General features: G+C 44.2%; 1 protein-coding gene across 1 annotated transcript in view; it reads right to left on the reverse strand.

Moving 5' to 3' along the window:
* Positions 1 to 11,988, reverse strand: part of ak4 (adenylate kinase 4) — a 48,783-nt gene extending 36,795 nt beyond the window's left edge. The window contains exons 1-2 of the mRNA XM_055642068.1: positions 10,399 to 11,988; positions 9,731 to 9,939 (exon numbers count right to left, since the gene is read on the reverse strand). Coding sequence (XP_055498043.1) covers positions 9,731 to 9,875 — 145 coding nt within the window. The 5' untranslated portion in view covers positions 9,876 to 9,939; positions 10,399 to 11,988. The remainder of the gene's footprint in view (positions 1 to 9,730; positions 9,940 to 10,398) is intronic.
* Positions 11,989 to 14,673: the final 2,685 nt, after the last annotated feature.

Here is a 14,673-nt window from a genome sequence, read left to right on the forward strand (position 1 = left end):
ACTGCAGAAAATTGCTAAGAGTTGTGGATGTGAAGGGTTGTGGAGTCCAGTCTACCACACAGACCAGATTCCCCACTATCGACACACAGACTGTCACAAACATATTCTGGCCACTGATCTACTATCTATGAGCAATGGGCCTAGGGGAGAGAGATAGGAGAAACAAAAATCTGTGATAACCCCTGCCCCTTGATCAGGGCCGGCCTTAGGAGGTGCGGGGCCCAATTGGGAACAATTTTGGTGAGCCCCAGGCTCCCAGCCAAGGTCTGTCAGCCCTGTTATTTAATATATATTATGTAATTGTGTTATGGATTATACGCTGTCTTAATCTCGTCTGCTCTCGTCTGACTGTTTGTACATCCACTGGCTTCCAACCTTTACCGTAGCTGCTAATTACCATTAAACTGCATTATTCCACGCGTTATTTAACGAAGGTTTACTAATATTCTCTATGGGCTCTGTGGTTGCAACCAGCTCCTTGCAATCAATGTTTCAGTCTATGGTCAGGGAGAATGTCGTCCCTGTACAGCTCCCTCCCGATGGGTGGGAATGAAGGGTGGGAATTGGAAGGCCCCGAGGTTGATGATGGGAGAGAGCAGGGAATGTGACCTGCTGTCACGGCCACCATGTTTTCACCGCACCACTGCTCCCAGCAGCATCTCAAAAGGCGCGTACTGTACAGGCTGCTCTTGCACACTCTCCACTTCCTCGCCCTTGTCTTCCGTCCAGACACACCCTGGCGGTCCGTGTTACCACCTGACGGGGGGAGCGGTCCCAAGTGGAGGTCTCTCTACAAGGGAGTCCTCCCCCTTTACATCGGGGACCTGGGGTGGGGAGTGTTGCACAATGCCGTGGCCTGTAATAGGTATTTGAGCCGGTTCACGGACTCTTCCCCTGCTTGTCATTTCTGCGGTGAGGAAGAGACCGTGTTCCATGTGTACATAGAGTGTGAGAGGTTGCAGCCACTGTTCGAGTATCTGAAAGGGCTGCTCCTCATGTTTTGGCTACATTTTAGTCCAACGCTTTTAATTTATGGGCACCCAGTACAGAGGGGGGGATGGATGGGAGGGAGGAGGGGGTCTCCCTGTTGGTCTGCTCCTGGGCCTGGCCAAGATGGCCATTCGCGGGTCCAGGCAGCGGGCAGTCGATGGCCGCACAGCGGTTGCCTGCCTGCCCCTTTTCCGGGGTTACGTCCGAGCTCGCGTGTCCCTAGAAAAGGAACATGCGGTGTCCATGGGGACTGTGGAGGCCTTCTGTGAACGCTGGTCACCACAGGAGGTTGAATATATTATAGATAAAAATATTAATATTTTAATTTGATAATTTTGATTGAGTGTTTTTTAAATTGCTTGAGCTTTTTCCGGGTCTACGTCCGTGCCCGCCTGTCCCTAGAGAGGGAACACGCAGTGTCCATGGGGACTTTGGAGGCCTTCCGTGAATGCTGGTTGCCATTGGAGGTCGAGTGTTTTGTTGATAAACTTGACGTTATATTAATTTGATGATCGTTTGTTTGTAGACTGTCAACATCGGCAGTCTTTGATTGTGTTCATACTCTATGTTTATTTTTATTTTTTGAATAAAAGTAGTTTCATTAAAAAAAAATAATAATTTTTTAAAAAGCAGCATCTCAAGTTTCAGCCTGGTGAAGCTGATATTGACCACTTTTTTTCCGACACACTGCACATACCAATCGCAGCCGTGGCTTACCACTGGGTCCTGTAATATGCACACACACACACGTTTTGTGTGCGAATGGGGGGAGAAGAGGATGTGAAGTTTCTGTTGATACGACGGCTACAACAGGTCTTTGGGACTGATTATGTGCTAACCAGGCAGTGTACTTGGGTACGGAAATAATCGCACTGACCTCTATGCAAAATAATTTCACTGCACCTTGGTAGACGTGACAACGAAGGAACTATTGCGTCCACACATTTATGCATGTGAGGGTGTGGCGTAAATCAAACTATTCCATTTGGTAACTGCTGCTTTTGGGAGCGGACGGTGCTGTTTGCTTCAGATGCACCTTGACTGACTAATAGTAAGATTAAACGAGAACTTACCAGTTCGAAGTTTGATCGTTATTTTATGAGGAATACGTTGAGGGAATACGTGAAGAACCCCGCCAGGACGCATGCGTGCCATTCTTCAAAGCAGCGGTGTGAAATCACAGATAACTGTAATGACTAAACATAGTAAGATTAGAGAAGAAGATACCAGTTGAGTATATGATCAAGGGTGGGAGCGGAGGGCACGTATTCCCTCAACGTACTCCTCATAAAATAACGATCAAACTTCGAACTGGTAAGTTCTCGTTTAATATTACTATTTTACTTCGGAGTCACGTGAGTGACTACATGAAGATTTTAAAGCTCTGTGATTTCATGCCGTGGAAACTAGTCCATGCATCACATCTGCCTTGATGATTATGGGAAGAATAGTGTTAACATTATTAGACATGAATTCGACGTTGAAATCAACGATAAATTTATTAACACCAAACTATAGCCCCTATTTATGGGGTAAAATTATATTACAGAACTTAAAATTGTTTCTGCAAACGTTCCAGGTTTAATTACTGGTTTGTGATAAAATTGTTGGAAAGTTTTTCCGTTGACCATCCTGCTGTCTTGAGGATTTGGTCCATCGAAACATCCAATTGCATAGCTGCAGCCCTGGTGGAGTGAGATTTTAAAATGTTAGTATCCACTCCAGCCTTTATTAGGACCTGTTTCAGCCATCTCGAGATGGTCTGGACTGTCACTTTTTTGTGTGGTTGTTTGTGGCTGATTAAAAGTGCCATTTCTTTGCATCTGTTGATTTTTATATACTCCATATATAATAGTAAGTGTCTTACTATACAGAGACGATCATCTGTCGGGTAGGCCCTAAATTCTATTTTTAGGCCTGCTGACCCCTGTCTGTTCTGCTTGACTAATTCATTGATGTGAAAAGTTAAGTTTCCAGATGAAGAAGTCATGTTGTCCAGTCTTAATTTATGTAGCGACTGTACCCTTTGTGCCGTGACCAAAGCCATCAGCATGACTGTTTTCAGTGTCAGTTTCTGTAGGGACAGAGCTGTAGCTGGAGACCAGTTCCTTAGCATGGTCAGTACAATGCTCACATCCCATATTTGGGAGTACCTGGTTCTCGGGGGATTGACATTAAAAATTCCCCTCATAAGTTTAGTTACCAGGGGGTGTGTCCCAACAGAATGCTGCTCTGTTCCTTGCCATAGGTATGTTGACAGAGCACTTCTGGCGCAGTTGATGGCACTATAACTGAGCCCCTCATCGTAATGGAGGCCTGCCAGGAATTCCAGAACAGACGGGATGTTCATTGATCTGTGGTTGATGTTGTTGTTGTGACAGTATATTTCCCATTTCCTGATCTACACCAGGTACTGTTTTTTGGTGGACTGTCTGTGGGCCGCTGAAATAATGTCCACTGTTCGCTCCGTTAGTCCCAGATGCAGTAGAGGTGTTTTTAAACTCCACAAATTAATAAATTCATATGGTTATGACATGGGTGGCTTTACCTTTTTATGGGATGAACCAGTAAATTTGGTCTATTCCGGATGGTGATGCATGGTTCTAATACCATGTCGAGTATCACAGGGAACCATGGTTGAGTAGGCCAATCGGGTACTACCAAAATACCAGACGCAGAATCTTGCTGTATTTTCCTTAATACCCGACTGCTGAGGCAGAAAGGAGAGAATGCATAAATAAACAATCTCCCCCAACGCAGCGAAAATGCATCTGTCGCCGCTGCCCCAGGGTCTGGTTCCCATGAAACATAGTTTGATAACTGGTGATTAAGCCTGGATGCGAATAGATCGATATCTGGTGTTCCATACCGTGCTGCAATATCAGCAAATACTTTTTTATCCAACATCCATTCGGTGTTTTCATTAAATTTGCGTGACCTGGTGTCTGCCACTAAATTTAGTTTACCTGGTAGGTAGGTAGCTGATATCCAAATATTTTTCTGGATACACCATTGCCAAATTGTGTTGGCCAGATTGTCACATGATGTCGATTTGTTTCCACCCATGTGGTTGATATATGCTACCACAGTGGTATTGTCAATTTGTAGTCTAACATGCTGGTGATATAACCCAGAACAATATGACTTCAGGCCATGGAATGCACCCAACATTTCTAGGTAGTTTATGCCCAGTGTTTGTAATAATGATGCCTCCTGTGCATTCCATCTACCTCCACAGCTGGAGATGGAATTGGTAGCACCCCAACCAAGTGCACTGGCATCAGTTTGTAGTACCATAGACAGGTTGCTGATAATGATTGGGTTGGAACAATGCCGAATGTTATTTTTCCACCATTTTAGTGTCATTATGGCCTCAGTTGGTAGCTTCATTGGTCTGTCAAAATGACCACCATTAATTTTGAGTGCTCGTATTTTTGCCCTCTGTAAATTTTTATAATGTAAAGGTCCGAATTGTGTGGCTGGAAAGGCGGCCACTATTTTGCCCATTATTCTTGCTACCAATCTGATGGATGGTTTACTGATGTCAATGAGGTTACTGCAAGCCTCTGTTAAGGCTGTAACCTTTTCCTTAGGCAAAGTCACTGACATGTGAACTGAGTTAATGGTGAACCCCAGATAATCCATTGTGGTAGAAGGCGTTAATTTAGATTTAACTGAATGGATGATAAAACCCAGTTTTTCAAATAATTGTTTTGTGGCTGTTACCGTTTGTTTAGCCAATTCCAAAGTTTTGCCCACAATAAGTATGTCGTCTAGATATGCCATCACCACGTGTTTTTGTTTCCGCAGAAACGCCAGGGCTGGTTTCAAAATTTTTGGGAACCGCCTGGGGGCTGACGTTAGACCATTAGGTAGTGCTCTGTACTGCCAGTGCTGACCCATCCAGTTGAATTTTAAATAACATCTGTGGTTACCTCGTATAGGTACTGAATAGTAAGCATCTTTTAAATCGATGCTTGCCATGTAGTAACCTTTGGAAATCAATTGCTTAGCAGTAACAATGGTTTCCATCTTGAAATGAATATATTGTACGAAAGTATTCAAATTAGTCAAATCTATGATGATGCGACTACCACCATCTTTTTGGTTTTTGATAAAGATATTGGACACGAATTCCATTGATTCGTGTTGGGTTTTTTCAATTACCCCTTTTTTATAAAGCCGCTCCAGTTCAGCGTGTGCTTTGGATTTTTCTTTGCCTGAAAGCACGAACTTTCGGTTCGGTACATGCTAAACTGGAGGGTTATGTTTATGTAAAAATTCTATGGTATATCCCTGGATACTGCTTAAAATATAAGTGTCGGTAGTTAACTTATTCCATGCATCCAGATAGAAGTGTAATCTCCCACCAACCTCCATGCTCCCTTTAATTCGTAAGGAACCAGACCAACCTACCTCCATGGTTACCAGTGGTAGGTTTATTTCTTTCTTAGTATCCTTCGTGGACGTGGAGGCGTCGGTGTCTGGGTCTGTGGTTGGGTTGGTGTTGGGGGTTTGTGCATCTTCCACAAAGGCCAGTCTGGGCCATGGCCTAAAAAAGACCGACGTTCGGTGTACCTGGCCTTCGAGCTTTCACCAGTTTGTCTTGTTCGACTGGTGGGTGCGGTGCGTAAGGGTGCTGTTTATGGGGAAGTAGGTTTTAGCTGATGTTGCTTTGATGAGCCCCAGGGTTTTTGCCTCCTCATCGAGTTATTTCACTTGTTTGGATAGATTACCTCCAAATAGTAGAATTGGTGGTTTAGGGGTTCCAGGTTTGCGCAGATCTGCAAATTTAGGGTCTAAAGCGGGTTGGATGGCACTCTTCCTAATACTGTTTATCTCGTATTGGGTGTTACAGAATAAAGCAAGTGCATCCTGTTGATCCTGTGACATGTCTTTCTCGTCTATTGTGCGGGCGAAAGCTGTAATTCCCGCTGTTAGGACCTTCAGTACTTTTTGGAGTTTCAAGTCCCTGGCTCTAATTGCTACTCCGACTTGTTTCCATATGCACTGGTTTACAATGGGAACATTCAATGATGTACAGTTCCATGGTGGTAAGTGTCTTGCCATGGTGTCCATTAATGCCTGTCCTTGTAGCTGCTTAAATGACATATAGTCAATACTGGCAGCTAGTTTTGGTTCCAGGTTTTGGCCAGTTAGGTCTGGTTGTATGAATTGGGACACCATGTCCAGTAAATTTTCGTTTTCTTGCACCCCTCGCACACTTGGTGATTGTTCTGCAAACCCCTCTTCAGGGTCAGCCCAGAATTGACCCCCAGTACTCCCCTCTGACGAGGGAGAAGCACTGTGCAGCCCTACAAGAGGTACTGCTGTAGGACTTACAAATTGCCCACAGTGACTAGCCTCCATCTCCCGGAGCCTGTCACGTTGGAGCATTTGCTCCATCAGCCGCTCAAACCGGCTCCAATGCTCTCGGTCACCGGCCGCTCGCGGCTGCTCCCTAAGCCGCTCCAACCGGCTCCAATGCTCTCGGTCACTGGCCACTCGCGGCTGCTCAAAGTCGGACTCATCGGAGTCAACGACTCTGTCAGATTTTTGCTTTGCCTTACCGCCCGGCCGCGGTGTAGATCTGGCCGGTGCGGGGGCGAAGTCGGGCACAGCTGTTCCCATTACGGGCGATTTGTGTGCCATTGGCCGCTGCTGGCTGCCCGCAACTCCGCGGTCCTCCCCCGCCAGCTTTGTCGCAGCCTTCTTATTTTTCTTTGTCCTGTCCATTGGCTCCACCTGTAACACAGTGAGTGGAACAAAAAAGAACGCAGAGTATTTCTTACCTGCAGTTCCCGGCTTTTAAATTCTGCCGCTGAGTGGGAACGCCGTTCCACCTGCATGACTGCTTTGCAATGCGTGTAGTGATATGACACGCATGCGTCTTGGCGGGGTTCTTCACGTAGTCACTCACGTGACTCCGAAGTAAAATTCCAGATAAGAGACAGCTGCTCGGTCAGTGACTATCCTGGTAACATCAGGCGTGTGTACACATCCGCTGGCAGGCTCACTGTAACTGTCTGACGGAAAGTTGTAGTAACGGGTCCTCCGTGCCTGCCCCGGGTGTAAAATACCGGTAAGTGTGGGTGCAGAAAGGGCAAGTGGTGACAGTATTGAGAGTTAACCGCAGGGCTGTGTTGTTGTCGGTGAAGAATTTCACCTACTGGGGTCGGAGACAATTTTTTTAATTTTTCATCTCAAGGATGTATAGATATTTAACTCCATAAGCTATTTGTGATTCAGCCATGTGGCAGATCCAATAACGCCCCAAAAATACATCAAGTAACCTGTCAACATACCAAAGTTGTGCGTTCCTGGATGGATTTAATAGAGAGTTAGATAGAGCTCTAGGGGCTCGTGGAATCAAGGGATACGGGGAGAAAGCAGGCACGGGTTATTGATTGTGGACGATCAGCCATAATCGCAATGAATGGCGGTGCTGGCTCGAAGGGCTGAATGGCCTCCGCCTATTTTTTATGTTTCTATGTAACGGTGTGCTATGACACACCATAAGAGGAGAAATGTGAGGTACATCTGAAGCTTAAGTTCAAACAAAAGTATATTTGCACTGCATTTGGGTATTTCTGTCTCATTTGATACTTTTGTGTTACATTTTGGCTAAGTGGTAATGTTACCACTTGAGAAAATATTGTTTGATTCATTCCAATTTTACTGGTATGACAATATGCCAAGAGTCTGGCATCTGTCCATTCCCTCCACAGATGCTGGAGATGATCCATGGGCTAAGTGCCCTTTGTGTTTTGATCCTGCAAGTTGATTTTTTTCCTTCCCGACCGTTGTCTTTAAAATGGTGAATGTCCTAGACTGTTTCTCCCAGCAGGTGATGTGCTTTGTTGCCCAGGATAGTGTGCATGAATGCATACCTCTTTGAAAATGGCTTTGCCACAACAGCAACCCTGCCGACACCAAACTCAGACTCCAGCCAGGCAGCAGGGAGAGGTCTGAGTACCATCTGTTAAACCTGCTGTCAAGCCAACAACATGAGCTTTGCCTGTGGTGTGATGGCCTTAACCAGAGTCTCCAAAACTCATTGTAGTGAGTATTAAAACTGGTTTCGGTGTACTTCCGGTGGCGCTGGTGCCAGCAGCCTCCACCTTCAGCCGGGTATCTTTATGTTTTTTTGTTTTTTTAGTTATGTTGATGTGTGTTTTTTATGATTTTTTTAATGTTTTTATGTGGGGGAAGAGGGCACGGTGCGGGGGATACCGTCCTTCAGCCGCTTCCTGGTGAGGACGCGACTATTATTCGAGTCGCGTCCTCGCCCCCCCCTCCCCCCAGAGCGGCCTACCTACCTGGATTGGCGTGGCCTTTCCTGCCGGGATCGACCGGAGCTCCAGCAGCGGCGGGACAGCGCTGATACATCGCGGGGCTGGCGATGCCTTACCGGGGGTCGCCGTCTGGAGCCCGGAGTGCTGGACCTGCTGCACCGACATCATGGAGCTGCGGTTTGCGGAGCTCCCAACGCGGGCGGCGCTGATGGACAGCGCGGGGTCCTGCGACTCTGCCCGGCTCGACCTGCGGACTCGGGAGCTGCGGACTCCGGCTGCGGGAGGCGGCTGATCGGGAGGTCCGGGCCGCTGAGGAGGAGGATGTTCACCGTCGGGGATCGGCGTCGGCGTTCCACCAGCCCGGCGTGAGGGCCTGAACATCGGGCCACCCGGGGCGGCGACTGCGGGTGCTCGGAAGGCCCCGACCACGGATGAACATCTGGGAAGATCGGAGGGGAGGCTGGCTGGACAATGGTGCCTTCCTCACCTTGGTGCCACTGTGTTGTGTTGTGTCGTGGACTTTCTGTGTTTGTGCTTTTTTTTTAAATTCTATTTTATTTTTTTAATATGTTTTAATATTTATTATTTATTTATTTTTATGATACTGACTGTAAAGGGAAATTCATTTTGTTGAGACAATGACAATAAATTTGAATACAATACAATACAATACAATTCTGTATACCAGCATGTGGACTTCACATTGCCCTGAAATGTTTTAAGACCTTCACCCGAGATACTCTTGCAAAACTGAAGGTGGATCAAGTAAATCAGATCAGATAGTCTCAAGACCATTTTGGAGATGGTCCCATAAGATACCGTGTTTCTATGTACATTTTTCACCACTAAGACGGTCATGACAATTCTGGGCACCATGTTATAAGAAAGATGTTGGCAAGCTGGAATGGGTACAGAGAAAATTTACAAGGAATTTTCCTGGGCTAGAGGGTCTGAACTATAGGGGGAGGTTTATTCCTTAGAGCGCAGGAGGATGAGGGTGATCTTATTGAGGTGTATAAAATCACGAGAGAAATAGATCTGGTAGATGCACAGAAGCCATAGGTTTAAGGTGAAGGGGGAAAGATTTAACAGGAATCTGAGGGGTAACATTTTCACACAAAGGCTGGTGGGTGTATGGAACAAGCTGCCGGAGGAGGTAGTCGAAGCTGCGACTGTCACAAAATTTAAGAAACAGTTGGACAGGTACATGGATAGGACAGGTTTGGAGGAATATGGACCAAATGCAGGCAAGTGGGACTAGTGTAGCTGGGACATGTTGTCCGTTGTGTGCATGTTGGGCCGAAGGGCCTGTTTCCACACTGTATCACTCTATGACTCTATGAACCGAGTTGTGTTGGAGCAATAAAGCTGATGCACCAGCAGGGTGACATGTATACATACATACACTGATACAGAGTGCTGGCTGCACGTCCCCGTGCACTTACCAGGGTCCGATCTTACACTGGATCGCAGGAAATCACCACTCGACAAGTGTTTCAGACCAAAGCATTTCGTTATTCTCTCAGAAATAGTTCCTTTCCCGGAGCCTGGCGCGCCCAGGATGGCAGCTCGTAATATTTTGGAAGCCATCTTTCAAACTCGCTAATTGAAATTAAATTCAGCAAAATAGTTGAGGAAAATAAAACGGTGCAACCTAAAGGAGGCGGGGAAAAACACCTTAGTTCACAATCGGCACAGGATTCCTGAAGATAAGGTTTTATTCATAAACTGATCCGCAATTTGGTTCTCAACGAAATACAAAATTCGGTTCTTACAACCGAAACATTTTATCTTTAAAGAGACTGGATTCGCCACGAATATTGTACATTTAAAATTTTATTTCAGCAAAACTTTCTTCGGCAAAATATTTAAATATCCTTTTCCCTCACATTAAAAAAACCCATTTAGATGTGCTAACATCTAATAGGATGTACTTTTACAAAGGTAAGTGAAATTGAAAAATATATTGCTTGATATTATAAACATCTAAACTTGCTTCTCTGTAAAATCATATTTCTCCTTCTGATTATGGCGGGGAGGGGGATTGGAAAAACACAAATAATTCTCGTCAGTTATGAAATTATTCAGAAACCCAAAGCAACCCTGTACTTACTTTTCCCTGCATAGATGATGTGTATTATCGGTGAACGCGGCATTAAATACACGGCTGGCCTCGTTGTTATGTAAAGATTCTCATTACGGTATCTCACAGTGCAAGTTTGCGGGCTCACGCCTCCACAAAAGTACACTGGGCCCTGTAGTCCGCAGGTATCAATTAAACAGGGGTTACACTGATGCATGGACTCCAAACATGGCTGGCTGGCCAGGGCATACGCAGCGCAGACGCCGGCAGACTGTGTCTGCTGTCAACCGTGAGCGCTGGATCAGGTCTGAGGATTAAAGTGTTTCTTCCACTTCCGCGGGATAAAGTCTAGAGCCAAGTAGTAAATCCGAAATTATTGTGTGGAAAATTAATCCATTGTTTGGGTAACAATCGTAAGGCAGTGGAGAAATAAACTATTGTGAGTTCATTGCAATGTGAAGGGATTCTTCAACTCCTTAAACAGTCATTTCAGAAAAAGGGTAACATTTAGGATTTGAGAATTTCCTTCCTTTCTTAAGCATCCAAAATGTTGTCCCTTATGGTGACTCGTTCAGTTTTATTATATTTTACGTGCGTAAAATGTTTTATGTTGGTCTTATTTAAGGCAATACCAATGAGCCCCTGGTAGGAGCATTACAATCTAAATTTGTGCTTGAATGAGAATTTAACAGATTTTCATCCTACTCTATTGAAGTGGCATTGTAACCAATTCTTATGTCATTTTACCCACTGCCATATTTTAAAAACATGATCAAAAATCAAACCTGGAGACTTGGTCTACCCATAATTATATAACAGAAAAGGCAGTAGAAGATCAGCCTGGAGGTTCCCCTTCAAGTTACATATTGTTTTGACTTGGAAGTATATTGCTATTCCTTCATTGTCATCAATTTCAAGGTCTGGAATGTACTAACCTAAGCACTGTTGTAATACCTTCAGCAGAAGAACTCTGGTTACTCAAAAAGATAGCTCACTGACACTTCTCAAGGGATGGGCAATATAACCATATAACAATTACAGCACGGAAACAGGCCATCTCGGCCCTTCAAATCCGTGCCAAACACTTATTTACCTCTAGTCCCATCTACCTGCACAGACCATAACCCTCCATTCTTTTCCCGTTCATAATATAACCATATAACAATTACAGCACGGAAACAGGCCAACTACCGCTAGTGAAAGGCAATGTTGCTGTCCTTGCCACTGATGCCCGATTACTGTGTTTATTTTTTTTAATGATATCTTATGCTTTTGGAAATGGCCCTAACTGGACTTTGCCCACCCATCTGCTAATCAACCCCCCTCCTCACCTGCATTCACAGAGGTCTGAGCTACCATCTACCTCATTAGAGACCCTCAGACTCTTTGATCGGACTTTACTGGACTTGCACATAACATTATTCATGTTATTCCCTTTACCATGTATTTGTACACTGTGACTGGCTTGATTGTAACCATGTATTGTTTTTTCGCTGACTGGTTAGCACGCAACAAAAGCTTTTCATTGCACCTCGGTACATGTGACATTAAACTAGACTAAACTTACCAGGCTTTGTCCAGCTCCTACTTGTTCCAGCTTTCTTTCCGCCACTGAAATCAATCTGAAGATGTGTCACAACCCAAAACATGGCCTTCCAGTATCATCCAGTGATGCTGTCTGATCCGTTGAGTTATGCCAGCTGTTCTACATGTTCTACGCAGTATTCAGCACCAATCGTGGGGTGAGAGATGGCAACCTTCACGTGGTCTGCCCTGTTTCGACGAATGCAATCAACCTGGCGTGCACAATCAAGTAAGATCAAATAGAAGAAGTTGTCCTACAACGTTAGGCTGTGCACGCCATATGCAAGAAGAAGAAGATGCACCAATCGTACACCATATTACTGGTCATAGGCCTCCAAAAAAAACCCACCACCACCACCACTCTCAAACTTTGTATCCAATTGGCCACCTCAGCCTGGATCCCATCTGTCCTATCCATCCAAACTAGCCTTCCCTATTACCCTCTCAAAAGCCTTGCTAAAGTACACACAGATCACCTGCCCCCTTCAGTCCTCATGGTCACCTCCTAAATAAACTCATCAACTTCATGAGACATGATTTATCTGACATAAAGCCATACTGATAATCTGTAATCAGTCTCTGTACATAAATCCTGTCTTTCAGAATCCCTTGCAGTAACAACTACTGCTAGTGAAAGGCATGTGTTTCCTGAGCTTTTATGGAGCTTGTCAAATAGAGAGATGATATACGCCACTTTTTAGTTTAACGGTTGCCAAGAAAGATACTAATGCACCTGTCCCACTTAGGAAACCTGAACAGAAACCTCTGGAGAATTTGCGCCCCACCCAAGGTTTCCGTGCGGTTCCCGGAGGATTTTGTCAGTCTCCCTACCTGTTTCCACTACCTGCAACCTCCCGCAACCTCCGGGAACCGCACGGAAACCTTGGGTGGGGCGCAAAGTCTCCAGAGGTTTTCCATTCAGGTTTCTAAGTGGGATAGGGGCATTAAATATCTGCCAGAGCCCCAGCTATTTCTACCCTTACTTTCCACAATGTCATATGATGCAACTGGCTAGGTCCTGTAGATTTAACCACCTGTATGGCTTCAAGACTGCAAACTTCTCTTGCATGGTCAATCTCTTTCACTGTTGTTGATATCATTGTTGTCGTTACTGAACTCATTAACTTTCATGTCCTTCCCCTTGGTAAATGCAGATGAAAGGTGTTCAGGTGACTCTGCCCACCTCCTGTGGTTTCACACATAGATTATCACACTGATCTTTTAAATAGGCGGCACAGCAACAGAGCTGGTAAAGCTGCCGCCTCACAGCACCAGAGATCCGGTTTCAGTCCTAACCTCAGGTGCTGCTGGTTGTAAGGAGTTTGTGCCTAGGTTTCTTCAAGATGCTTCGGTTTCCTCCCACATCCCAAAGACGTGGGGGTCTGTGGGTGAATTGGCCTCTAAACCCCCTAGTTTATAGGGAATGGGATAACAGACCTAGTGTGAATGGGTGATTGATGGTTGACATTAACTCATTGGGTCGATGGGCTTGTTTCCATACTGTATCTCTAAACTAAACGTATTCTCTCCCTTGTTATCATTTTACTTTTTTATATACCTAATCATTTTTTTAAGATTCTTATTATCTTGTCTGCCAGAGATATCTCATATCCCTTTTTTTCCATTCTAACGTCTTAGATCCTTTGTACTCTTAAATCCCTTTACTCCTCAAGGGACTTGCATGATCCTAGTTACTTAAACATGACATGCACTTCCTTCTTTTTCCTGACTCTGAACTCCTATCTCGCTTTTAAAAGCTCCCGATTTATCAGCCATCCCACTTTCCCTTTACTTGCTACCATCCTCTCAAAATAAATCTCTTCACCTTCCTGTGTAATTCCGTCAAAATTAGTCTTGCCCCAATTTAGGACTTTAAATTGTGCACCATTGTTATCTGTTTTCCATATTTTTGTTAAAACTAATAGAATTATGCTCCTTGAAGGTTGCAGGGTGAAAATGCATTAAATTATTGGATTGATAAGTAAGGGCATTAAATGTAAAAATAATGAATTCCAACAGACTTGGCTTCAAAGATCCTTTTGCAGAGCAAAATAGTCCACTCCTGCTAAATCCAATGGGTTGACGTGTAGTACGCAATGAAGCGGAACGTCGGCCATTTCAGTAAACTCGACCCGACTTTGGTTATCCCTCTCGCAGTGTAATCAGCGTTGCGGGGGAACAATTTGTGCGTGTGATATAGGGTTAGATTCATAATTCATAATTCTGTTAATTCATAATTCTGTTATTTATTGTTAATGATTAATATGTTAATAAATTATAATTCTGTTAATTTTCTTTTTTAATGTTTTAAATATATATTTTTTTAAATGGCTCATGTGCTGTGTTTGATTTGATTTTTGTATTAAACTTGCACTCTGTAATTCATCTAATCACACTGTTCACAACTGCGGTATTTGGTAAAATAATAACAATATGAAGATTCCAGTTGCTCTACTCTTGGAATGTTCCTTGATGTTCTTTTTATGTCTACGGAATTTGTTTTGCGCAAGATTAACAAATGATGTATAACTTAAGGATGATTTTATTCAGCGACCATGCAACTGATTAGATTGATTAGAAAAAATACACTTACACACATGTATGAATATGATATAGATGTATATAATCATATAACACACACATATATATTTCTCCAGATTTTTATAAATAATGATGAACTTTATTTTGGACGCAAGCCCCAGACAAGGGACAACATTACAT

This window comes from Leucoraja erinacea, chromosome 10, assembly GCF_028641065.1.
Source record: "Leucoraja erinacea ecotype New England chromosome 10, Leri_hhj_1, whole genome shotgun sequence".
Lineage (NCBI taxonomy): Eukaryota > Metazoa > Chordata > Chondrichthyes > Rajiformes > Rajidae > Leucoraja > Leucoraja erinaceus.